The sequence below is a fragment of the Arvicanthis niloticus genome, chromosome 4 (assembly GCF_011762505.2).
Source record: "Arvicanthis niloticus isolate mArvNil1 chromosome 4, mArvNil1.pat.X, whole genome shotgun sequence".
Lineage (NCBI taxonomy): Eukaryota > Metazoa > Chordata > Mammalia > Rodentia > Muridae > Arvicanthis > Arvicanthis niloticus.
In genome coordinates, this window is record NC_047661.1 from 79,638,186 (window position 1) to 79,666,171 (window position 27,986).

Here is a 27,986-nt window from a genome sequence, read left to right on the forward strand (position 1 = left end):
ATATATATATATTATACACACACACACACACACACACACACACAAATAAATAAAAGATTACTCTTTGGAATAGAGGGTTAAGTTCTTCATCCTTACAGGCTGAATGATATTAACATGGCTTGAACATACACAATAACTGCGTAGAGACTTCACTATATTTTTGATTTTTGTTTGTTTTTGAGAGTCTTACCATGATGTTCAGGCTAGCCTCGAACTCACAAATGTCTGCTTGTCTCTCTCTCTTCCAAGTACTGGAGTTAAAGGTGTACACTACCATATCTGGAGAGTTATGACTTTCTACATAACACTTACATTGTTTCGTCATTGATGGCACAAATCTTACTATGCTCTAAGACAGCCAAACGTGCTCATTAGCTTACTGGGACTAAAGACAGGGCTTTACATTCTTAACTACCCTTGGGACTCTTAAATTGACGGTCCTGCACTCTCTCTCTAAAGAGTTTAACAGTTTCTTACATAAAACGTCAGCTGTTGACTAGCAGTCAGGAATAATTACATTACTCTTAAACATCTTCACTAGTGTTACCATAGCCTCTTAACTGACAAGTGGCCATTAAGATGTATGCTTTGTATACACTTTAAAAAATAAAGAAACTGACTTTAAGTTTGATCTAAAACCTATAACAATATCAAGCTGAAGAAACCAGGATTATGAGTGGAGGAAGCAAGATGGGATGTAAGCATTTGAAACAGAATGCACTCAATTCAAAAACACCTCCTCCTAACAGGAATATTTGCAGAAGATAACAGTGAAAAAAATTGTATACTTAAGATTACAATTAAATTTGACCAATTACTATTTTTATAAAAATAGTAGGAGCCCATTCTAAATTTAAAAACTAATAAAAACATAATTGATAAAACAAATATATAAAGCCATGTACATAAAGTAGATGGTATATCTAATGGACAATAATTTAAAATTTTAAGATTAACTTTCAAAACAATGACACCAATCTCAGTAAAAAAGAAAAAAAAATGTTAGGTCATGGCCTTTCAGGATAATTTTCTAGGCTTAAATTTTAGCAGGAAAAAAAAAAATTTCACAGCTTTTCAAATTTTAATTCTGCATTAAAAGGCTTATAAATCACATATAAATTTAGATTTTTTAAATCACAAAACTACAATGCTAAAAATAGACCACTATATTAGAGGAAATCTATTATACTAAAATTATTAAGGACATATACATTTACAATAGGTCAGAAAGTCAGTAATTTTTATTGTTGTTTTGAGACAGGGTTTCTCTGTGTAGCCCTGGCTGTCCTAGAACTCACTCTGTAGATCAGGCTGGCCTCGAACTTACAGAGGTCCACCTGCTTCTGTGGAATGCTGGGATTAAAGGCATGTGCTATCACTGTCTAGCTATCAGTAATTTATTAAATAAATAACACTTTTTTATTTTGTAATTTTTTTCTAGAAATTTTCAAAGAGTTAACTGTAGGTTTTAAACTGTCATACATATATACTAAACAATAGAATGCTGTGATGAAGAAGACAGGCTCTGTAGGCCAACAGCTCAGTTCCAGACTCTCACCAGCTCTGACTGTCACCAGCCACCTGACCACAGCCATCGCATCTTCAGGTCTCCATGTGTAAAGTGGTGGCAATGATCCCGTGGAATCATCCGTGTAAATGAGCTCAAGCATGCCTGGCACCAGGAAAGCACTATACAAGTAGCTACCATTACAATTCTTTATTCAAAGACACGATGTGTAGGCTTAAGCCATCACCACTTGAAAGGAGTATTTACAGAAGAATGAAGTCAGAAGCTTTACCAGTCTCTTTAGAAATTACTCAAATGTAATTAAAATGAAGTATTATACATTTATAAATATACTCACCTAACTATTTTAAGATGTCACAAATAAGACTTAATGTTCACATGTGTCCAGTCACTATCTAGTACTCAGTACATATGTGTATATGTATGTGTGTGTATGTGTGTGTGTGTGTATATATATATATTTTTTTTCCACTCTAAGAAAAGACTCAAACAATAATCACCTCAACAGCATCGTCATACATCTTTCTTGCCTCGTGGTCTGTTTTATCTGACATCAGCCATGCTTTCAGCAAGTATTCATAAAAACTATCTCCCAGACCACCAACTGATGTATGATCTGTAGCAAAAGAGGAAAGAGGTTATGAGTGAAGGAAAAAGAAGATAAAGACAATTAAAATAATAATATTTTCAATGATAAAGACCATCTAACAGATTAATTAATTGTAGTGGTATGCCTACTTCCCACCTATTCCAAACTTGGTCAAGCAGGAGTACAACAAATATGTATGTCTAATCTTCCAAAACACCTTGTTTCCTCTATGTGGAACTTTAGATTTACAAGTCTTTTTCTTCAATTTCATAGTCTGTACTGTTGACCATCCAGACTATTGCAGATGTAAAATAATTATCTTTTGTGGGGCAGTGGTGGGGCATGCCTTCAATTTCAGCACGCAAAGGCAGCAGAAGCAGGTGGACCTCTGTAAATTTGCGTTCAGTATGGTCTACAGAGCATATTCCAGGATAGCCATAGAAAAACCCTGTCTAAAAAAAAAAAAAAAAAAAAAAGGAAAGGAAATAAAAACCACAACAAAAAAACTCTTTTATATAATAATGGCTTTAAACACACAAGCCATTATTAAATGAGTTATATTTTATAATAAACAAAAAACACCCACTTCTAAACATCTCTAATGTCTAGTGGTAAAGTCCTGTTCAAAAATCAAGGATCACTTTCTAATATATTTTTCTAATATAATTAGCTGTTAAATTCTGTCCTTAATTACTGTTCATATTCAATGCATTAGTACACATTGTTTTTTCATGGTTATACTATTAACTGACACACTTTTAAGGTAAGCACACTCTGTCATCCCTCACTTTCCACAAGTCTTGCTGTACATTGCAGGATTTTATTATAAAATTCCAATTGTCAATGTCGGAAAACAAAAACACTTCACCACATGTGACCCTCAGACGGTACTAGCACAGGCAGGTGAGGATGGTATGTAGCGGTTTATGAGAAAAATTTGGGCTCAGAAATGGCATGATTTTATCTTTTATCTGTGGATTTATTAGCAGTATAAACATCTAAGTATCTCAGAAGAGAATAGAGAAAATACATCTGGTTTTCTTAGGCAAATACTCTTAAATCCAGAATGAAGGAGTCATAAAGGAAAAGTTTTAACTTCCTATGACACAAAATGTGAGAAAAAAAAGGAGATTAAGTAGGAGAAGGTAACTGCAGAAAACATAACAGGAAAAAGATAACGTCCTAAGCAAAGACTTCACCAAAAAGTAAGGCCAATGAAATGACACAAAAATTAACAACAAAAGAAACAAAACTCAGTTATTACCCAAGAAAAAATACTCAATTCCAGTAATCTGAGAAAGGCCAAATTCTACTGAGAAAAGCAAGATTCGACTAGTATCTAAGCAGGTCCCCAGGACTATGTTGAGAGTTGTATACACTTATTCATCTGTGCATATAAATCAGCACATGCACTACAGCATGTGTGCATGGGGGCTATTCCGTCTTTGCACCAAGTGGGTCCTAAGAATCAATTCAACCCTCAGGCTTCATGGCAAGTGCCCTTAGCTGCTGAGTCCTTTTGACAGTCCAAGTGAGTGAGTGACACACAGAGAGAAATAAAGAGAGAAAATGTTATTCTATCCACCCTTCCATCACCCACCCATCCATCCATCCATCCATCCATCCATCCATCCATCCATCCATCCGTGGTGCTAAGGATTGAACCTAGGGCCTTGTACATGCTGGGTAACTACTCTACCACTGAGCTATATCCTCATCCTTCCTCAAGCATTTTAAAAGACTTATTATTACTATCCAGTGCTGACAATATAGTTCATATTTGTTGAGAACCAAAGTAGGTAGCAAAATTTAATATATGCACCTAGTTCTGGAATTACCTTGTAACAATACCTGAAAAACCCAAATACTGGTGTAAGAAAAAAATCCATTATAGAACTGTTTTCATTTGTAAAAAGTTTAACACAGCCTGAAATATCTCGGGAAGTCGATAAATAAATAGAGTACAAATATAGTACAGTGCAATACATGCTAATGAAAAGGAATCAAACATGTCTGTAATCTCACATTGAAGGATAGCTATTTTTACCTGGTTAAGTGTGGAAAGGGAGCAGGCTCAGAACAATACTTATAGTTTGACATTGCTAAAAATTATATATTGAAGAACATTAGGGTACAAAGTCTTTGAACAGATTTGCCACTGTGATTATCTCTGGGGGAAAAGCTTTATATTTTAACTTCTTATCTAAATACACTACCTGAGAACATATAATTTTTATACAACCCAAAATCAAACTATTATAGAAAGCAACAAATGGGTCAAAGGGCTTGAGCAATTCATTGAATGTTCATATAATTCACATATACCTTAAACACTATTTTATTTCACTATTTTTCCTGAAATCATAAGCAAATATATAAATAAATTTTTAACACAAGATATATCCATACAACCACACAGCTTTAAATGTACAGCATTCCCAACATCCTAAAGGACTTTACATGACCTTCAGTCAAACTCAGTCCCTAAAGATAACCACTTCTCTGACCTTTCTTACCACATTTTCTTGGGTTTTTTTGTTTTTTGTTTTTTGTTTTTTTGTTTTTTTCGAGACAGGGTTTCTCTGTGTAGCCCTGGCTGTCCTGGAACTCACTCTGTAGACCAGGCTGCCTGGAACTCAGAAATCTGCCTGCTTCTGCCTCCCAAGTGCTGGGATTAAAGGCGTGCGCCACACTGCCTGGCTCTTACCACATTTTCTAAGTACTTAAAGATACAATGTCCATCTCCTTTAACTGAGATCTGTTAAGTTAATGCTGCAAAGAACCATTCTGGTTTTCTACCTACTATGTAAAGGAAGGTTCCTCTGTGAGTCTATTTAAGTTAAACTGAGCAACATAGAAGACGGCTGGAGGAGAAGATGGGGCTCTAATATAATAGCTTACTCAGTTTTGGGGTAAATATATCTATAGCTACATTTCTAGTGGGTTACAAAATAGAGAATGTTTACATTTAATAGATTGCCATTAAAAAAGAGAGAGAGAGAGGATGGCCAAATGATGATGGGATTATAGGGTAAATTACACTTTTTGCTTAAAAATACCCTTCACATTAACTTTTTATCATCACGAAAACCATAAAAGCCTGTTCCTTATAAACACTCAAACAATACAGAAATGAAGGCGTAACGAGTCACAATGTGCGTATGCAATGGGATAGACTGCCAGTCCTCTGGGGGCTGTTTAGTAATAAGCACACAAACAGCAGGGTTACATCTGGAGAGGAACTATTTTACAACAGAGATCAAAATGATGGCTCAATGTCACTAACAATTTTATAATCTCAACTTTGCGGCTGTGTGAAATTTAATTCACACAGAACTGTTTCCCCTTTCCTCTGCCTCATCTTTTCTTACCCTCCACCAAGGACTCAAGGACCATGAGGGTTGTTTGCTGTGTTTATGCTTTACTACTTTATTGCACAGCTCTTGCATTGTCCAGCTTCCCAACAATGACATACCCCTGCACCCATCTCCTCTTGTCCTCACAGGCTTTCCGTCCAATCCGATCAACTGTAGGCATACTCCATAGCTGTTACTGTGAGATCTCTTTTCTTGCTCTCCATAGGTGCACCTATTCTATCTTCAATCCTACATCTTAGTCTACATAGGATTTACGGAGTAACATTCTTAAATAAATTCACAGGAAAGAGTATGTCAGATAAAAATCTTGTTTTTTACAATGTTTTTACTTCATTTTATAATATATGGGTATTAAGTTCAAAGGCAGAAATAATCTTCCCTCAGAGCTTCTTGAAAGTATTATCCCAACACCATCCAAACCCACTCTTACTAGTAAGAGACCTGAAGCTATTTTGCAGGTTCAATATATTCCCACTTCCTCACATTCAGCTTCCCTTGCTGAGGCTTAGAATCTTCATTTTAACATTAGCTACATAAAGTACTACTACCACTTCATATTCATTGTGCTAGGCACCATTCAAACTAAAGACTGCTACATTTCTGTTCTGTGATAATTATTTTCTTTTATTCTTGGTGATTATCTCTACTCTTCTCAGTACTCTCTTGACTAATAAGGTTCACATTAGTCAGGTTCTAGAGAAATGGTAAATTTTAAGCCAAAGAGTTTTAGAGTTATTTGCTACTTAGCAGTAGACAACTAATATGTTGTCTTTGGGGGCTAATGGCCATATAAATTACTTTTGGTGTCACGGTGGTATAGGTCACTGAAAAAGACATAGAAAAAGTAAGCCAGGACTTTACTTTTATAAAAATGGAACCAGAAAGTTCAAAGGTTCATATTAAATTGGAGGAAATGGAAAATAAAATTCAAGAACTGGAAGAACATGTTATCTGGAACACAGGTCAAAGGATCAATATAATGGACAGTGCCAATTTCTGAATTAGAAAAAGAGATAAAGCTAAATGAATCTGTGAGTTCACTGGTAAAGAGATTTTTCTAAATATACCTGGGAGGCAATCAGGGTTCAAACATCCTAGGCAAGTGCTGTCACAGAGCCACACTCCCAGTTCCACCTGTACTTTCACTTTCATTTTAAACATAGGTCATGGGGTATAGTAGAAGAAATGGAAAGATGGTGACTATGATGAAGTTACTAGAATGTGATAAGAAATAGAGTGCTAACTGCAGGAAGTAACTGGAGGCATTGTGTTGTGTTGTGTTGTGTTTGTAGGTAGCTGTACTATACCTGTATTCCCCTTTCTTTGCTTCCTATCTGCCAAGAAAAGAAGATCTCTGTTCCTCTATAATTTCCCCAATATAATGAACTAAAAAGAATTCTTTGCTTTAACCTTTTTTCAGATATTTTAGTCACTGTGACACAAAAGCATTACAGTGAACACCTACTGTAAAACTACTAGAGGACATGCTATTAGAACTGAAAGAAAAGAAAGATAGAAAGAGAGAGAGAAAGGAAAGAGAGAAGATAGATTGATCTAGTAGAAGAAAATGGCATATATAAACAGCAATAATACACAAAGAAATTAAGAATGTGAAACAAGTTCACAGTGAGGCTAGGACATGGAGCAGTGAAAAGTGTGTCCCATTGTTTTTATAGCATTCTGAAGGAGACTATAACAATGGTTAATTCTAGGTGTTAGAAAAATACAAAGAATGAAGACAGTATAAAATCTAAGGTCAACCATTGAATGGAATTTATATACATGTGTGGATTTCAATCAGCGAAGAAAAAACAAAAGGGCAACCCTGAGTGGTATTTTCAGAATACACTGTAAATAGGAAGACAGGAAGCTATTAGGAACTGCTGGGGTGGGGGTGGGGTGACCAAAACAGAGCAACTGCTGTGAGGCTCACCCTGCAATCTAAAACAATAAAACTACAGGACAAAATAAAGCAATGGTTGTTCCAGACAGTCAGCATCAGACAAAGGAGGATGTTAATTTCTTAAAGATGGAAATAAAGTGAGTCCTGCTTGCCCAAAGCTGTTCCCTCAAGAAAGTTTGCAGGCAGAGATTCTGGAACAGTGAACTTGACCAAATCCTGTAGGTCCCCTAAACTGAAAAAATGAAGCTGGGAGTGAAATGATAAATTAGTACATGAAAGAGGAATACAGTCTCCTTGAATGGCTCAGGTCCCAAAACCCTGCAGAAATGACATTCACACAGGCATGAAGAGAAAAGCTGAGATCAGGTAGTCTAAGTACTAGAATGGATGAACCACAGCACCTCCAGAAGCTCAACATGTTTGTTATATACAGCTGAACAGTTCTTATATACAGCTGAATAAGGATGGAAGATTAGGTAATCTTAGTAGCTGCAGTCTCTGTAGAGGAGCAGACTTGAGACTGTAAACATCTTGAGGGGGAGCAAAGAGAAAGATGCTGAGGACATTTTTGGTACACACTGTCAACACCTACACATGGACCAGAGGAAGGCTTTGCCACTCTGTGGGGCTGAGGCACTGGGGCCCCTGTCGTGTCCATGCCTATGTCAACAACATACATTTATTCAGAACTTCACCCATTCTGTACAGAGGGGAAATTTGTAGAAGACAAGAGCACTTGAGACCTACAAGGATTTCTCCTTGGGTATTCAGGATATCAAGCAGCATGTATACATGAAAAAGCTGTCTGAGACTAGGGAAAGAACTAGGACAGAGCAGGGAGGGTCCTCGTTCTCCTACCCAGGTTTCCTGCCTAAAACATAAGCTGCATTTATCCTTCCCCCCAGTATCTATGAGCATATGACTCCTCCCCAAGGCTTTCCTGGAACATAAGGACACACACATGCCCAAGTCTTACTCGGCTATGGCTTTCCTGAGCTCTCCACCATCATTTGAGAGCACAGTACAGATGAAAGCAATATGCACGAGCATACTGCCATGCCAACTAACGACTGTCAGACTGGGTGTCTGTGCAAGATTGCTTTTTGGGATAAAGCTTTACTCTTTGCCTCCTGGAACTGGGAACCCTTCTGTGTTGCTATCTTTGTGCTTGTGTACAAGTCTCACCAAAGCCTCACTGGCATGTATGCTTTCCCCATCATGACTGCTTTCTTAAAAAAAGGATTTACCTTCATCTTTATGTAGGTGTCTATGAAGGAGAGAAAAGAGGGTGGATCCCCTGGAGCCGGAATTTACAAGATGCGGTAAGCTTGTCTGCTGTGTATGCTGGGAACTGAACTCAGGTCCTCTGCAAGAACATCAAGTGCTCTTAACTACTGCACCGTCTTTCCAGCTTTGGTGATTTCTATCTTGCATTGGACAAAAGAGCCTCTCTGAGAAGACCGAAATGAACTGGTAAGATTAAATAAGCTGAAAGGCTATATTTTAGTGACTACCAAAAAGAGCTATTTTCTGTTTTCCTATGCTTTCTATTCTGAGGTAAGAAAATGGAATCCCAGGAATATGGTCACAAGAAACCATGAAAGAACTGGAGGAAATACTGTCTGGTGAAAATGAAATCTACTAAGAAAGTTCCTACTATTACCAGTTAGGGCAGAAATACTCATAATTCACAGGATATACAGTAAATTCTCAGAATCATCTTGCCTTAGTAGAAGAAGTAATGAGCCCGGGTCTGAACAATGTGCCAGAGTCAAGTAACAAATCACAAAAGCAGGACAGGAAGAAAGTACAATTGTCTTCAGCCAACTTAACTACATTCCTGAACAGACCTCAAGATGCCCAGAAATACAAAACCAAAAAAAACCCCCAAAAAAAACCCCAAAAAACCTAACACACAGTACTATAAAATCCATAATATGTGCCATGTAGTCAAATATTAACAGATACTCAGAGAGTCAGGACAACAACCTGTTAAGTAAAGGGGATAAGAATGGATATAGATGGTATTAATTACATAGAAAAAGATATGAGGTTAACAATTATCACTGTTACATATGTCTAAAAAGTGAAGATGAAGACATAAAGGATCCATGTTGAACTTCTAAACATGAAAACACAGTATCAGAGATTTTAAAACTGCTAGATGAAACTAACAGATGACTAGGTACTGCACAGGTAATGGTAGCTGACCTGAAGATTTACAGAAATGTTTATTTAAATACAGACAGACAGACAGACAGACAGACACACACACACACACACACACACACACACACGGGGGTGGGGGAGGCACTCACATATGCACTATGGAAATGCCTATGACAGTAGCTGAAGAAGGCCAAGGAAAGAGGATGTTTAGTTCAAGGCCTGTTCAAGCTGCATGTGAGAGCCTTTCTCAATAAAGTAAAACAAAGTGAAACAAAAGACCCGCAAACCTTACCAGTTTAGCTCAGTACTCTATAGAGGGCCTACTATGCAGCATATGGCCTTGGGTACAATCCCTAGCAAAAACAAAAATGTCAAACGTTGTTAATTTAAAAAATTAACAAAATACTCTTTTGCAAAAAGCAAAGCAATAAAAATAAAATAAAAACACAAAAATCAGCTGAATGGAATCTCTGAAGGCAAAGGAGGATAAAATATTATTTCAAGAAATAATGGCCCAAACCTTTTAGTTTGATAGTAGTTGTAAACTCAAAAGAAAATGAATGCACATTGTGTCATAATTTATGGGATGCTACTAGAATAGTATTCTTGGGGAACTAGTCTGGAACTTACCAGAAAAAGAAGGTCCCTACATTAAAAACCTCAGCCTCAACCTCAAGAAACTAAACAGCAAAGCCAAAAAGGAAAAGAAAAGAAAAATTAAAAAATTAAAAGGAATGACATAAACAAATTCTGAGAGACAGAAAAATATCCAAAATCAAGAACCTGACCAAAGCTTTCTCTGTCCAAGAACTTGAAAGTGTAGTTAACTTTTACAAAAGAAAAGCTTAGACTATGTGGTTGGTTATGCCATTAAATTTTATTACATTCTTAAAAGAGTGGCAATAACAATTCTACACAAACTCTTATCAAAACACTAGGAAAAAAATGCTTCACAACTAATTCTATGAAGTCATCATTACAATGGTGCCAGAATAAGATAGAAAGGAAAAATAGATTCATAGAGCAATTTCCTAATAAAGTCAATCCTACAAATTTTTAAAGGAATAATATATGATTAGTAAACACAAATAATAACAGATTTACTAATCAAAATAATATAATTAAGTCACTATACTAACAAAGAAAGGTGAGGGGTGAGCAGGAAAAGCACTTGGTAAAATCTACTGTTCCTGATAAAACTTCCAGCAAGCCTTAACACCATAAACTCCTTAATTAATCTAGTAATAGGCACCTAGTAGACAAACAACTGAAATGCAAACAGAACATGCAGCTAACACTATACAGAACAATGAAAACCCAATTTCTTCCTAAAATCAGGAGTAAGACAAGAATATTCACATTTTTACTTTTCCGTGTAATTAATTGGAAGGATCCTATCAAGTGTAATAGATTAAAAAAAAAACTAATTGCAAACAAACCACAACCAATTGGGAAATAAATAAGTGATCTATGATTAATACACTTAAAACAATTTATTTCTATGACTAACTAACATTAGATACTCAAATAAAAATGTCATTTATAAGGGCTGGAGCAGTGGTCCAGTTGTCTAGTAGTTTAAAGGATGTGCTAGTCTTGCAACGGATTTAAGTTCCATTCCCAGCACTTATGCTGGATGGTTCACAGTGTAATGAAAATGAGGACATAGCCACTCCAAGGTATAGCTGAGGGAAAGGACTGTACTGCAGATATGAGGGAGAACAGCCAGAAGTATCTGGAAGAGCCCAAACTGAACTGGGCTATGAGAGTGTGAAGGTAAGAGCAGGGAGAAGGAAGAACCAAGAAGAGACAAGGGCAAAAGAGGGGGCTGCTGAGAATCAAAAGACCAGGCCAGTGGGTGGCTGAAATGGCAGGGTTCTATAGGAAAGAGAAGCTGCGAAGAGAAGAGAAGCCCCTGAGCTGGCTAGGTTTAAGGTAGGTAGGGGTGAGGTGAGGGGTGCTGAGAGGAGCTACTGGTAACTAAATGAGCCTAGAGGCCACGCAGACACTTTGGTATGCTAAGACACCACAGTTAGCCATTTGTCCTGGCTTTCTTTGGGACCTGACAACAACCACTTGTAACTCCAGCTCCAAGGGATCCAATGATCTCTTCTGGCCTTCTGAGGCACTGTACTAATATATGCATAAGTACACACACATTACCCCTCCCACATATTTTTTTAAATCTGTTAAAAATGTCCCCCCCCCCTTTTTTTTGAGACAGGATTTCTCTGTGTAGCCTTGGCTGTCCTGCAACTTGCTCTGTAGACCAGGCTGTCCTAGAGCTCAGAGATCCTCCTGCTTCTGTCTCCTGAGTACTGGTATTAAAGGCATGCAACACCATTGCTAGGCAAAAATGCCATTTATAATAGTATAATATATGACATATTTGCCATAAAACATGTCAAAGACATATGCCCTGAAAATTACAAAGTATCTGTGTAAAATTATAAACTAAATAAAAGTAGAGCTATAAGTACTTTCTTAATGGATTAGAATTTTGACTAGTGTTAAAAGAGTCAAGCCTTCTCAAACAGATTTAGAGACTCAAGAGACCTAGGCAAGATGATTCTCAAAGGAGGGCAGAGATTGGGCTCAATGAATGTTTGCTTAGCATAGGGGAAGTCCCAGGTGCAGTCTCCAGCACTACAAAGTCAATGAGTGAGTTCAAATAAAAGCCAGAAAAGCAAAAACTTTAAAAAAAAAAAAAAACAAAACAAAACAAAACAAAAACTCAGAGCATCAGCACAGCTTGATTTCAAGACATATAATAAACCTTAATATTCAAAACAGCAAGGTGATGTCATAGGCACACATAATCAGAGCAACACAGCAGAACAGAACCCAAACCAGATACCTAACTATACAGCCAGCTGGCTTTAACAAATGGGTAAAGGCACTGAGTAACGAGAGCCTTTTCAACAAAAGGTGCTACCTTATTTGGATATCTATAGGCACAAAATGAACTTTGATCTGCTGTAAAAAACAGACTGATAAAAAAAAAAAACTTTAGAATATTTTATACTGTTTAGCACTACTGAAAATGAAAACACAAGCCACATACTGGGAAAAGGCTTTGTTAAGACTATTTCTCACACAGGCTTTGTTATATATTTAATTCAGCAATTAAAAATTAAACTGCGTGGTGGCAGCCAACACCTTTGATTCCAGCACTCAGGACACAGAGACAGGCAGATCTCTGAGTTTGAGAACAGCCTGGTCTACAGGGTGAGTTCCAGGACAGCAGGGCTACAACAGAAAAACCCTGTCTCAAGGGAAAAAATTAAACAATCCAATTAAAAAAAATAAGCAGTACACAGGAAGTTTCATCTAACAATGTACTAAAGATCTTCAATACTTACTAAATGTCATATAAGATGATGTTTAACAGCAGTCATTTGGGAGACACTAATTAAAACTAAATTAACTAAAATACGGTATGGCACAGTTAAATCCAGTGGAAACAGAGAGTCATGAAGCCAGCATAGCTGCTTGATGAAGTTCTGGCAAAGATGAACAGATTGCTGCAATTGTTGTCCTTCTAACTTTTTGGGTTTGGTCTCTGCATGTTGCATTCTTGGGGATTTTCTGCATTATGATTCATTTTATGTTTTTTTTAAACTACTCAGAGGAATACTAGAGGGAATGTAAGACAGTATACAGCCCCTCTGAAAATAAACTGGCGGCTTCTTCAAATACTTGGCATCCACTAAACAATACTGGACACATCTTAGATAGGTACCCACAACAAGTGAGAGCACATGGGGGCTTCATGGGAATGTTAGCACAAGCTTTATTTTTAGCTATCCCTAAGAAAAAACAATTCAAATGTCCACCAACAAGGTACCAAACATACAAATTACAGAAATATCACACAATGAAATAGTATTCAAAACTAGTGATATATACAACAAGGAAGAATTTCAACATAATCATAAAGAGTAACTGAAGCCATATGAAGAACACACCTTGCATGTGGCTGTAGAAAATGCCAGCACATGCAGAGAAGACTAGTGGCTTCCTGAGGAGGGGAGGAGAAGGCCATGACAAAGAGAGCCCAAAAGAACATGAGAAGATTTTTCAGAGGCAATAAGTATGTTACCTATTTGATTGTTGTGATGGCTTTCATATTTTAGAACTTGCCATTAACATTTTCTAACAGCTTGTTACTAATTATATCTTAATAAAGCAGTTTTTAAGCAAGAAACAAAAAGGATATTTAAAATTAGAAGAAACCCAACAAACTTAAGGTTTTTTTAGTTTAGATTTTAGAACGTCAAGACTTTCATATTGAAAATTTCAAAACTCTACAAACTTTGATACTAAAGCTATCTATATCTAAACTAAAATTGTCAACAAAATTGAAAATAATCAACAGAGAGGGTTGTGTAGAACAGGACAATCATGCAGAAAATCTGAAGAGAACAGAGAAAAGGAAAGTAAACTATCAAAGTAACAGAACCGAGCAGGAGTGATGCAGCAGGAACTGGAAACCATACGTTTATGGTAACTCACCTAAGGGACTGCTGACCTTCAGCACCACTTAGCTGACCGCAAGAATGGAAACAGATGGGCAGATAGAACAGAAGGTGCTGTCCACGAATATTCATTCTCTTAGTAGCCTAGCTCCTTATTAGACAGCAAAGGCTGAACAAACAGGAAAGAAGTAACAGGAACCGCCTGTTGTCCAAGCATTTATAAATGCTGCTCCACTGGTCTTCAGTTGTACTCAGAACTCAGCTGTCTCCTCCACTATGAGCACCAAACTCACAATATCCACCATCAAAGGGAAACCCCAGAATTGCTTCTCATTTTCACAATGACTTGATTTAGTGTTCTTTCCTGTAACCTAAAGAAGATTTCTAAAAATCTAAGTTCCCCACTGTTCAACCTTATCTCTCACAACAGATAGGGAGAAAACACAGAAAGCTGGAAGCAAGATAACGCAGAAAATTCCTTCAATTTATTGTGCTTTCTTTATCCTTTGATTACTAAGGACAGAGCACCTGTTCCCTTTAACAGTACTTCTGGCTCTGAACCCTGACCACTTTAGTTTCTTTCTCATGAGGCCCCTCCCTTTTTATTTGTAACTTTACCCTTCAACTGTATCTGCTTCTTAGCATTTAATGCTTATTAACTCCTTAAAATAACTAAATCATCTTTCTTGACTCTCCTGTATGCCATCTACTGGGTGTGCCTATTGAAAGGGGAAATCCTGGGTGATGCCAGCTTTCCAATGGCAGCAGAGTGATAAATGTGCTCCTTGCTGAAGCTGGGAACACTGGATGAGAATGGCTTAAAGGGAAAGGTATTACAACTGGTCTGTAGAATCTGGGGGTACTAGTTACATATCTAAATGAATCTAACAACAAGGACAACAAAAAGCAATCGGATAGCAGGAAATTCAGGGAAAAGCTAAGTTGGATAACAAGCTATCAATTCCCGAAAGCCAGTTTACTGAAGTATACATATTAATAGTTAGATATACTGCTACTTTAGAGATAAGGTAAACATTTAAAGAATGGGGGACTAGGGAGACGGTCAAAGCAGACACTGTGGATAGGCAAGCAGAAGAAAAAAGGAAGCACAGTGTAAGGTCCTGGAATGTATGTGGCACAGTGGTAAGAGCATGACCACTACAGCCAGTCTGTTGTGCAAACCCTGCCTCTGCTCTGTGCTCAATACCTGTGTTACCTTGTGCAAATGGCTTGACTTCTCTGCACTTCATTTTCTCCATCAGTGGAAAGAAAAAGAAAAATAGCATTTGCCTCCAAAAGCTGTAAGCCTGCAGATCAATCAATGAATCAGCACAAAATGTTTAGAACTATAAGTTCATTATGCAAATATGAGAGGCAGGTTTGAAAAATGAGGAATGATCATGATTTTTAAATTTACAAATTGATCAACTGAGAGAATATCTATAACTTTTCTTCAGTCTTTCACTAGTCATTTCTTCAATGGCTTCACTGTGCCACTGTTCTAGGCACTAGGGATAAGAAGGGAATAAAACTAAGAAGACACTTTGCCTTCATGGATCTTTTATTTTGCTGAGAAATAAAAAATAAGATAAAGAGCAAACAATAAGGACCACTATGTATCAGATACTATTTCAAGTATTTTATACATAATGTGTATAAAACCTCATAAAGTATATTATGCTATTACCTACACTGTACAGAGGAGGAAACTCAGACACAAAGTGGTTAAATAATCAGATCACAAAGTTGGAATGTAGCAGGCATAAGTCAAACTCAGCTTGTCTGCTTAGATTCTGTGTTCTCAGTAAACTATATTCATGAACAAAGGAGTATACAATGTATAGATTTGGTAATCAGATGTCTAAATTTTAGAAGGGATAAGCAAGGAAGACTCATTTCTAAGGCAACTTAAAAAGAAAACCTCTGTAGAGAGTGAGAGGGTGAGCCATGTGAATTCTATCTCTGGGAAGTTTGTTCTAAGCACACAAGAGGGAGGTACAATGGCTCTGTGATTAAACCAAACAAAAAACCCTACAAAACAACAACATCAAAACAAGCAATCGAGCAAACAAACCTGCATGGTAGACACTGGAAACCGAGGTGGGGTTGTCAATGGAGGTAGAATACAAACATTTATTAGGAAAGAGATCAAAGAAGGCTCATAAAGACTTCCAGACTACTCTAGACAGTAAAGCATAAGGTTACTGGAGAGTCAGTCGCAAAATGCAGCACAATTTATAAAGCAAAAAGTAACTGGTTCCTATATTAGAACAGAATGAAAGCAGTCCTAGGAAGACCAATTAGGAGATATTAGTTTATCATGACAATTACACATACTTGAAGAAACAGCTTTAAAAGGAAACTTATTTTTACAATGTCAGTAGTTACACTTCATGGTCACTGATGCCATTGTTTCTGCATTGTCAGGAAAGAAGACTAGTTAAAAAGCTGTGATGAAATTCTAAATTGTTCTATGATGTTATGTATCTGGAGACTGTATTCAACAGCTCAAAACAGGAAGTATAGTTCCCAGTTTTATTTATGATTATGAGTATGAGTGTGTGGGTATGGTATGCACATAGGAAAGCGGACAAGCTTCAGGAGCTGGTTCTCTCCCTTCACCTTGAACTCTGGGGATTGAATTCACTGGATCAGCAGAAACACAGAAGTTCAACCTTTTACTTAAACTGTTAAACAAAAAACCAAGGTTTGCACTGTAACTGCAAATGTTTTACCCATTCTAATCTTTCAACAACTTTAAATTTAGTTTTATAAAACTTAATGAACTACTAGTAACTGGTTTCCTATATTGCCTTAATTTTAAATCATTAAATGGCATAGGCTAATCAGTGTACTTAAAATTAGAGAACTAAAATAAAAAAGAAACAGAACCAATGCTTTGCCTTTAAATTTAGGTTCCTTGAGATATTCTTTTATATCTGTTGCCAAGTCCTTATCCTAAGAGTAATTACTAGCAATTACTCTCTGATTGCTATGTGCATGTCAGACATTATCATCACTCTAATTATAATACAGTTAGCCAAAGCTGAATGGTTAACTTTCCATTCAATTAAATGTTTGTTTTGCAGCCTATTTATAGATATGACAGATGTATACTGCTCCGAGACAATGATGGAATTTGATACACTTTCCAGAACTGATAAAAAAAAAAAAAACCATACAAAAACACAAGAAAGAACAAAATCAGACAATTTAGTAGGGTTGCAGCTGCTAATGGGATATAAGGGAAACTTGCTAAGGTTTGAAAATCTGTCTGCCAAGACTCCCAATGAATAGCGTCTCAAAATTAATAACTGCTGATGATGAATATATTACAAAGTAATTCAAATTTATTTTGTAGAGAAAAATGAGACCTCCTTTTTGATCGGGCCTCTTCTTATGGTGAACTATGTGTAACATAAATGGTGTCTTGGACACCACTGTCAAGTGTGCTAGTAAGTGATGCTGGTATGTTCAATAGGTGAGCACAATCACTATCCATTCCTGAAACCTTCTCATCACCACAAATTGAAACCTTGTGCAAACAACTCTTCATTCTCTTCTCTATTCCACTGTTCTGTTTTGTTCATCTGTGTTAGTTAGGGCTGAGCCATTTTATAAAACTCCTCCATTTTGGTTGAACTGTGACAACACAATAACCACAGTAATATAGCTCTTAAAAGTTAAGTAACTTGTCTCTCTAGGTTCTTGACTGCCCTCCCTGTAGACCGAGTAATGGCCAGTACCAATCCCTTCTTGGGACAGGGCTCTAATGGTCCAATTACCTCGTACCGGTGTACCACCGGAAAGTGTTCTAGTCGTGATAGTGGTGTTCCCAGAGATGGGTAATCTTGGCCACTAACCATTCCTGGAACTCTTGCACATCCTCCATGTCCCACAATCTGCCCACTGTCATCCCCAGGGCCAGAGTATCCAGCACCTCTAGAGGACAAATCACATCCAAAGCAGCTTATGTCCAGCTCCTGGCTTCTGTGAATACTGGGCTATAAGCATCTGAGTCTGCTTTCCATGCATTTGGTGGCTACTCATTTGGTAATTCTGTTTACCTTTCAGAAACTGCCAGGATTTTGCTCTAGCTGCAAGGTTTGTAGTGACAACCAGAAATGACAAAAGCTCTAATTGCCCACATTTGACAAGGCTTGCTTCTGTTCTTCTGATTACAGCCACTATGGGAGCTATGATGTAGGAGTTACCTATTTCACTGTGCTTTTCTTTTACATTTCCATGACAGCATAAGACAGCTTTCATTTACTTACGTCCTTTTGTATATCTTCTTGGGGGAAAATATCTACTCAAATCATTTGGTCTGTTTTTCATTTATGTTGCCTTTTTGTTGAGTTACAAGATTTTATATATTGTGGAAATATACCCTCATCATGAATGTAGCTCATTTGGTAGGTTAACTTTAACTCATGATAGTGTCTTTTGATGCACAAAACTTTTAAATTCTATTTTTATCTAACTTATTTTCCTATGGTTATCTAGTTTTGGCATCATATTGAGAAATCTATTGGCCTGGATATTCATCTAAGGGCTTTGCAGTTCAATCACTTAAATTTGGTTGTATTTTTAAAATCCACTTTGAAATCATTTCCATAGATGATACAAGTAAGAGCTAATCTAATCTTTTTCAAAACACTTGTCAAGTTTTTCTTTATCACTTAGTAAAGAGAAAGTGGTGTTGGTAGTACAATGATACCCACAGCTGCTCTCTGAAAGTAGAGCCTTTTACTTTTTACTGTTAGATTTCTAAGCCAATCTGATTTTTGTTTCTACCAGAATTTGAAGATAAGGCTCTGAATTACTGAAGACAGCACACTCTTCAGACAAAGGATGTGGAGGAAACAACCTCCACATGTGGAGGAACTGACCAGGGACTCTCTTCCCTGAGGAGTACCTCTTATAGGATCCCATTGTGTTATTCAACCTGTGCAGGGACAGGAACAACTGGCAGTCCTGTCCAGCTGTAATGCCAATGAACCACAGCAATGGACGGGCTCACAAGATATCCACAGCAGTACAATAGCAGTACTTTTACCTTGGCAGCAACCAGACAGCTATTTAACTGGACTTAAAGCTTGCTCAACAGGAAGGAATTCATGCCTGGTACTGTAAACCTAGCCAACTATCCATGGATAGGTTATAGACCTGAAAGAACCATATACTGCTAGGATCCTAAATCAATGTATTTTCTGGGTTTTTTGTTTTGTTTTTAAATACTCATCCTTATATCCACAGAAAAGTGTACCTTTCACTCCTCATCAAAAGATTCATCTTGCACTGACTGCTCTTCCAGAGGTCCTGAGTTCAATTCCTAGCAACCACATGGTGGCCCACAACCATCTGTAACGGGATCTGATGCCCTCTTCTGGTATGTCTGAAGACAGCTACAGTGTACTCATATACATGAAATAAATAAAATAAATCTTTAACAAAAAAGAACAACTTCTTAGAATGTTTCAAAATTATTGCAACTGTAAATAATTCTAGGTTCAATAAATGAATTTTATAATTTTTAAATTTTTCCAGAAATAAACCAGGTAATTGCTAGATTCAGAAGGCATAAAAATAATAAGATTCTTTGAAACACTGGGTATACAGGGGTTTTGATTTGCTTTACCAAACTAATAGTCAAAGAACCATGCCTCTGTTTAAAGTGCATTGATCTGACCATGGGCACAGTGAAATGGTTAGACATGGACTCCTCTAGGTAGAGACTACAGAGACAATCTACAAGTACTAGGCACAACACCTTTAAAGCTAAACAGTACTGACTTATTGATCATCTATGTTTTGCTTTCTGAATTAACTTTTGTTTTCTTACATCAGCAATCTTTAAGTGAGCTTCTATTTCTTATGCTCTTATAAGACATCATAATGTCTTAGAAAGAATACAAAAACATTTTTCAAATATGTTCAAATGTATCTTATTATAAAATTTGCTTTTTAATTATTATAAAATATAGATTAATCTTTATATATGATTAGTTTGATACCTTATGCTCCTGGCTTTATATTGTACATTGTAAGACAAGCTTCTGATTATACATGCAACTGCTATTTAGCTTTTTATGTTTTTCATCTTAGGTATTTATATAGTTATACCATGTAACATATATACTGCCATGTAGAAACTGAGCACAATTTTCCCACATTTGAAATTCCAAATATTAATGAATACTTAAGGAGGTAAATTTTACAATCCAATTTGTCAAAATTACTAAGTAGGCATCCAATCCAGTCACTCGTCTATAACATAAAAAAAAATTACATCTTTGTTTTACAAATGTAACTATCAACCTTTTGCTTCCTCAAAAATATTTCCATTCCGTATAAGCATTAGCTTTAATATTTTCTTCAAAGTAAAGAGAAAAGTGAACTCCATGAACTAATGGAGGGGAAAGCACATGAGAAGAATCAAGAAAAAGAGTGACTTCCTGAAAAGAAGCCTGCAGGACAATCCCTGGCAAACCTCTTCCAGCTCCCGGTATTTAAGTTGACAACGTTCTTACCTGTATTTATCTTAGTTTCTTTACTTTTAAAAAGAGAATAGCATTAAAAACCATAATTACTAAAATTGTAAGTTCAACATTTCCACATGAACAATTACTGTTTGCAACCCAATACCTTCAAAGATGAATTCTAAGCTAATACTATTAACATCTCCCAGCAGGGTGAATAATTATCTCTGCAGTTTCACATTAACTAGTACACTTCTCTATTACATTTATCACACTATATGCCAACTACTTCTAAGTGTTTCTACCTACCCTGCTATCCTGGGCACTCCATAAAAACAGACCAAACCCTAATTCCTTCCCCATCTTTAGTTTCATACAACAGCTAGTGAAGAACAGATGCATGATACCTTTTTCTTATATGACTGACTAGACATAGTCTGTCCAATGGCAACTGTCCCCTTTCCAAAATTTACAGTTATATTTATTCTGAACTCCTCACACAAAAATACTAATCTCAAGTAGTGCTCTTACTTACAGGAACATATGAATAATTATTATGCATTGTCCCTCAAACTGTCAACCCATATTTCAGCAAAATACAAGATACAAAATTAAAATATCCTGGTGAGACACCTTAGTGATGCTTCTTTTTAACAAGCAGAAACTCAAGTAAGTAACTAAAGGAGTCAGAAACTCACCGATGGCTGCAGCATTACCAGATAACTAGCAGGGTCAGGCCTAGGTTTGGGGTTTTAATTCCACATGGCTCACCTTTCACCGTATCAAGCAAAGACTTTTGAATAACCATTTTAACAAGTCAGCAGTTGTACTACAAATACTTACACTGACCCCAGCGCCCTGTTCTTGGGTTTAAATAATTTGGATAAAGACCATTTGGGCGTTCCATTTTCTGTAGTAGTTTCCGAATGTGCATGACCTAATCAAAATGAAATTAAGAATGGAATTAATAAAAACAGGTGTCATCAAGCTTTTCTTCCATTAGCCTGCGGACTGTGGTTTTCCCTCACTTGGAACCTGCATCCACCTGCTACCTTGTGGTGTGTGGTGGTCAGGAAGGGCTCTGTTCCTTAAATGATTTATTAGTATTAATAAACATATTAATGGATATGTTATTATTTAAAACTCAAACAATAATAGAAGTAGCAAAATACAAGAGACCATCACAAACCTCACCCATATATTCAAGACGTATCCCAGTATATATTAAAATACAAGAATAAAAGTAACTTCAGAGAAATGAAATCAAAACTTTCTGTGAAAAATACTCATTTTGACTTAATAAGTGATGAAGTAAATGAAATAAAAATCAAACTGTTGGGTTTAGATGCTCTCAAAATAAAACATTCTTAAAATTCTTAAAGATCTCCCTGAGGTTAAGAAAGGGGGGAGTGGGGGAAATCACAAGAGGCTGATGACTTCCCCAAAGCCCTGGCTTCTATCTGTCTGCAGATTGGACAGATCTGATAGCGGCTTTCAGATGGGAGAGCAGGCAGTGCTGCAGGAAAGGCATTCTATTTCTTATAGTCTGTTTTCTGAAAAGTTCACTCCGATTTTGAGTAGGTAATGTATCCATGCTGTCCTTACATATGAATGACGACCTATGTAACTTCTAAGTGACTTGGAATACACTCTCTTTCTCACAGGCATACACATGTACTTCAGCTTTCTGGAGCTGAGCACACTAATAATTTTAAGCACAATTATTCTCATCATCTTTTCTTTGGCTGGGTTTGGCATGGTGCTTTGGGAAGAGGCTTAGGACTGCTACCTACGTGCCTTGATTCTTTCATATGTAAGGCCGCCATCATGCACAACTGCAATGGGAATGACCCCACATGCCATGTTTAGACACTTCTAAATGACATTAGGAAAGATGAGAAACTTGGCTTTCTGGCATCTGAAATTATGTATAATACTGTTTGTGTTCCTCAGCACGTTATTGCCTTCCTCGGTGTGTTCTTAGTGCCTGTCAACATTTTGCAGTCTGTCTTCTAATCTCTTCACATTGCAAGGTCCATCTTTCCCTGTGTTACTTCCATTTGACCTTCTTTTTAGTGGTAATGTTTTCTCCTGCTCTGGTACTCAGCACATCTTACTGTATGACCAGTTTATATTCTTATTCTGCAAAAGTTGGGGTATAGAGAATCCATGTTTTTCTTATAGTGATATTTGGACAGGATTTTGATTTTATTTTTCTTGATGTTCCATAGGGGCACTTCCCTTCTTTTGTTCTGATAAATCTCTATAAATTCTGTACCTACTTACTCTTTTTTGGATGAATTTTTCATCATCACTTTCTCCCTTTTTTAGGATGGGGAAGACTCTTAAACTCATCATGGAGTCTACACTGGCATTAAAGGATTCATATGCCTTAGTCTATGAATGCTGGGATTTCAGGTCTACACCACCATACTGACTCATCTGTTTTCCTGACTCAAGTACTCACAAGAAAGTTTAGACATGAAAGACTGAGGTTGGACACTAATATAAGTGTGGTTTCCAGCCTTTGCTTCTCCCTGGCCAGCTGAAACTAGAAACCTAGAGCTGCCTGTGACAGAGACACCTGTCACTCCTTCCCTCACTGAAGATGGCAGACAAACGGAACTTCCTGTGGTTCTGCTGCAAGCATGCTTTCCTAGCTTCTTGGCACACTGCTTCCTTCTAGTCCAAAAGTACCACCAGCGCCACCCTGGCCTCGCTGTGAACTTAACTTACCTCCACAAATGTTAGGTATGTGGTAAACACAGATCTGTTCCTACCACATAAGGTATCTTCTTATAAAATGACACTTTTACTTTTTGCAGCTGATATACACAAACTGCTAAAGATTTTAAATTTACATTTATATTTTATACCCTTGTAATTAAAACGTTTGTTTCTGGTGTGAACTTTAAAAAAAGAAACAGCCATGTCCATGTTAAAGGTACTACAAGCACAATTAACTAGTTAAAATACCATAATTATAGACTGTTAGAATATTTTGGTTGAGAACTAAACTACCTTAAAGTATATTTACCCCTCTTAATTCAGATTCAGCTCTGAAATAAGCATTTCTTACTTCTTTTGAGCTGAGAGCTGTGTTTTGCATTCATAGTAGTTATTTGTATTTAAATAGTCAAGTTCTAACACTCTGGTATAGCCTAGTAGTAGAGCCAACAGTCAGCAATTGCAAGACCCTGGGCTAAGATCCACTTCACCAAAAAGAAAATGAAAAAGTAAACCTTCCTTTCAAAAACAAAACCCACAAAAACCTTTAAGACTATCTTAAAATATCCAGTAGAATAATCACATACTCTGTAAATAAACAGTATTTCTCTCTTCTTTTGCAATTATTAAACTTTAAAAAAAAATTTTTTTTCTTGTCTTAGCATGCTGGCTATGAAGTTCAGAACCATGATTAGAAATGGGAATAGAATTAAATAAAAATTGTGGTTATAACTTCTCAGTAAATACTTTAAATATGCTCTAAGTAGAAAGAAATTTAAAAACCAAAATAACTGAAAGAAGAAAATGAGCAATAAAAACCAAATCCCTGAAAACCTGTGACGCCTTTTGGCAAACTTGTACGTCCTTTATACTAACAGAGAGAGGACAGAGACGAACCTTATTATAGTAAGTCAGGTCACCAGTCAAGTAGCTGAGGTGCACAAACTCCATGTGCAGGGTGCCAAATTCAGCCAGGATGCTGCTGCCTGCAGACGCCCAGCCCCAGTTTCGACCTACTCCGCTGAGTAATAGGGGAATAGAAAGAGACAGGATTAGGGAAAGAGAAACATGAGCATCTTAAATAGGTCTTAGAAATTATTACATCTAATATAAGTTTATTTTAATTTTTGTTTATTAAAAAATTTAAATCAATAATACAGTCAGGTTTAAAATTGAGACAACATAAAAATTAAGCATCAAATATATTTTATCTATTCTCATCCCTTTGCATCACTTAGCTCTAGAATCACTTTTTATTAGCTTCTTACACATGTAGAACTTTTATAAATACACAGCAATACATCTATTTATTTGTTTGTTTGTTTGTTTTCTGCCTCTTATAGGCAATGAGTAAGTGAAATGTACTAAGTGCTCTGACCAGGCACTGTATACTTGTAATGTGCCTTAGTAGTCTTTCCATATCAGTTCACAATTGATAAGTGAATCAGTTCACATATCAGCTTTCTCATTGGTTTTAATAGCTGGGGAGAATTCTGTGTAATAAATGATTCTCTTATATACTTGCATATTACTCTGATTTTGTATGCTGCCAATTTAATATGCTATACTTTAATGATATAGGTTAAGAAAACACTAAAATCTACATCTGGACATATAGCACTAATTTTTATAACTCCTTCATTATAGAATAATATTTTCTCATTGAAATTATCAGAGGCAAATGCCATTATCAATCTTTTCTTTTATAGCTAGAAGAGAGAATCAAAACAGGAATGTGGATATAGTAATATGTAAGACAGACATTTATTTTCACAAATAGTAAGAACTTGCTGTGCTGCAGGACAGACATCAATAAACATGACATAATATTCCTGCTCTTGTAAAAAATAAGACCACTGAAATGGCGAAAACTACTATAAAGAAAATCAAGTTGAGAAATAGAATACTGAATACCAAGGACAGAAGTGCATCAGAAGAAAGGCCCTTTCAAGATTATGATCAGACAAAGTGTTTCTGAGTCCTGATCACAGAGGAGTCTCTGATAGACCTCCAAGGAGAAAATTTCCCATAAAGGAAGCAGCAAATGCAATGGCCTGGAGAAGAATGAAGGTGACAGACTGTAGCTGGAGTCTAGAAAGCCAACACTACAGGATGCAATTAGAGAGCTAGCTATCCACCACTAAATGCAAAGATGCTGTAAGACCATGGTAAATTTTCAGAATTCTTATTTTAGTGTGATAGGACACAAAACAAAATAAGAATGGCAGCATACATTTTAGACATAAAGCATAACACTTAGCGATCGGCTAGATTTCAGCTAACTAATGATTTTGTTATACTCCATAAACAAATCCTAGGCAAGTGCAACAGTTTACAGTTTATCATGACAAAAGTTACCAGCTAAAAGCAACAAAGGAAAACATCATTCAAAGTATTGCAAGTAATTTTCAAAAGACCAAATTCTAAGCAAGTTTTTGTTATTTCATAGACATCATTCTAAAATATAAAATTTGACTCATATATATCCTAACTTAAAAGAAAACTCCAAAGAATAAAACTATTAAAGACTAACCCAATTTAAAAAATTAGCTGCTTCAGACTAACACCATTATAATCTTTCCTACAAATGTTATTCTTTTCAACTGATCAAAGGGAGACAAATGTGCAGTGAATACTAATAAACAAAACAATTAAAAACAACATGACGTCTCTCTTTGCTAAGCTAAACACCAGCAACAAGACATAGAAATGTTTGGCAAACTTTTGATGATTAAATAGTAATCAATTTAAGGGTCCTCTAATTATTTTGAATTGTTTGATAATGGATCACCTACAATTTGTATTTTCCTCAAAGTCCAAACAAAATCTTTAATCTATTATGTATTTAAAGAACAAAGCTTCTAGTGAATTGCAATTTTAAGAACAAACAACTGATGTTCATATTTATTCCATCAAAACCCAAGAAATTAAATAAATGAAAGCACTCACACAATGTACAAGTTTAAACTTAGAAACCTGATCAATAGAAATAAGCATTTATGAAGCTCCAAATTTCACTCAGATGTATTACATTATGAAAATACAAGATCTGAAAAAAATTAAGCAAAAATTTTAAAGTAGAAATATACTTCATTTAAGCAGAATTCGCTCCAAAACAACTATACATACAATATTTTTCAAACTCAGACAAGAATGAAGAGAGGCTATTAATAATTTCAAATGTAAATTAAATATGTTTACTTAACTTCCTTAAAAATAATATTATTTTGGCAATAGTTTTAAGCATAAGTATTTTATAAAACATTAATTAAAATTTTTAAATTGGGGCTGGAGAGATGGCTCAGCAGGAGCCAGGTTTGGTTCTCACCACCCACATGGCAGCTCACAACCACCTGAAATTTCAGTTCTGGGTGATTCAATACCTTCTGGCCTTGTGGACACCACGGACACATGTGGTACACATATAGAAACACAGATAAAACACTTTTACACATAAAATAAAAATATTTTTAAATTATTAAATTATTTTGAAAGTAAGGAAGTAAACATTTTTTTAATTTAAATGAAAGTAAACACATCAATGAGGCCACTGAAAGAAAAGCCACACTAGAACAGCAGAGCACCAAACAAGGCAAACATAATAAAATGACTGGAACAACACACACCTTTCCACAACACATCTGTGTGTTACTGTTACCAATTCTCCAAGACACATGCAAGCAGACTGCACTTAACAGCAGGACTCATGTCTCAACTGCCTGCAAGAAACACACCTTACTAGCAAAGACACAAGCAGCCTTAAGATGAAAGAAAGAAAAGGACAGTCTAAGGCAAGGGAACTAGAACATATGCAGATACAGCCTTACTTAAAAAAAAAAAAAAAAAAAAATAGACAAAATAGATGCACTAGTTGCTTTCTGTCAAGTTGGCACAAGCCTAGACATCTGAGAAGAGGGAATATTACAGAGAAAATGCCTCCATAAGACTGCCTGTTGGCAAGTCTGGGGAGCATTTTTCTTGATAATTGATATGGGAGGACCCAGCTCACTGTTGGTGACCTCCCTGGGCAGGAGGTCCTGAGTTGTAAAAGAAAATAGGCTGAGAAAACCATGAGGAGTAAGCCAATAAGCAGCACTCCTCCATGGCCTCTTCACCAGTTCCTGCATCCCAAGTTTTTGCCTTGAGTTCCTGCCCTGACTTCCCATAGTGGTTGATTACAACTATAAACTATCTTAAAATTCACTCTTTCTTCTCCAAGTTGCTTGGTCATGATATGTTGTCACAACAGTAAAGACCCTAACTAAAACAGAAAGTGGTACCAGGTTTGTGGGGTACTGCTGACAGACCTGACCACACTTTGATGAGATTGTGGGAAGATTTGGGAATTTTGGGCTATTGTGTTCAAGCTTAATGAGCCAGCAAGGGAACTCAGGTGATAATGCTGAAAGCAGAGCATGATGGAGTCCTGACTTGTGATGTTTTGAGAGAAGAGTCTACCGGGTTATTATGTACTACTTTTATTAATAAGGAGTGGTTCTAGTCACCTGGAGCTGAAGAATCAAATCTGAGTAAGAAGAGAAGAGCATAATTGAGGCAAAATATGGGAAGTATCCTCAGGGTCCGCACACAGAGTCTGTGGTACAAAGGGGGCTAAGACTGGACCTCGTACTAACCAAAATGGGTTTTATTCTAAGAATAAAAGGATACTTTAGCATATGCAAATCAATAAAACCAACCTATTACAGTCTTAAGGATATGAACAATGTGATCAC

The 27,986-nt window shown here is 36.5% G+C and overlaps 1 protein-coding gene and 1 long non-coding RNA gene across 2 annotated transcripts in view; one reads left to right on the forward strand and one right to left on the reverse strand.

The window, feature by feature from the left end:
* LOC143442078 (uncharacterized) overlaps positions 1-8,930 on the forward strand; it is a 59,752-nt gene extending 50,822 nt beyond the window's left edge. Inside the window, exon 3 of the long non-coding RNA XR_013109986.1 lies at positions 8,661-8,930. This is a non-coding gene — a long non-coding RNA (uncharacterized LOC143442078). The remainder of the gene's footprint in view (positions 1-8,660) is intronic.
* Positions 1-27,986, reverse strand: part of Man1a2 (mannosidase alpha class 1A member 2) — a 126,793-nt gene that overhangs the window by 24,338 nt on the left and 74,469 nt on the right. Inside the window, exons 7-9 of the mRNA XM_034499618.2 lie at positions 24,151-24,274; positions 21,370-21,463; positions 2,029-2,144 (exon numbers count right to left, since the gene is read on the reverse strand). Coding sequence (XP_034355509.1) covers positions 2,029-2,144; positions 21,370-21,463; positions 24,151-24,274 — 334 coding nt within the window. The remainder of the gene's footprint in view (positions 1-2,028; positions 2,145-21,369; positions 21,464-24,150; positions 24,275-27,986) is intronic.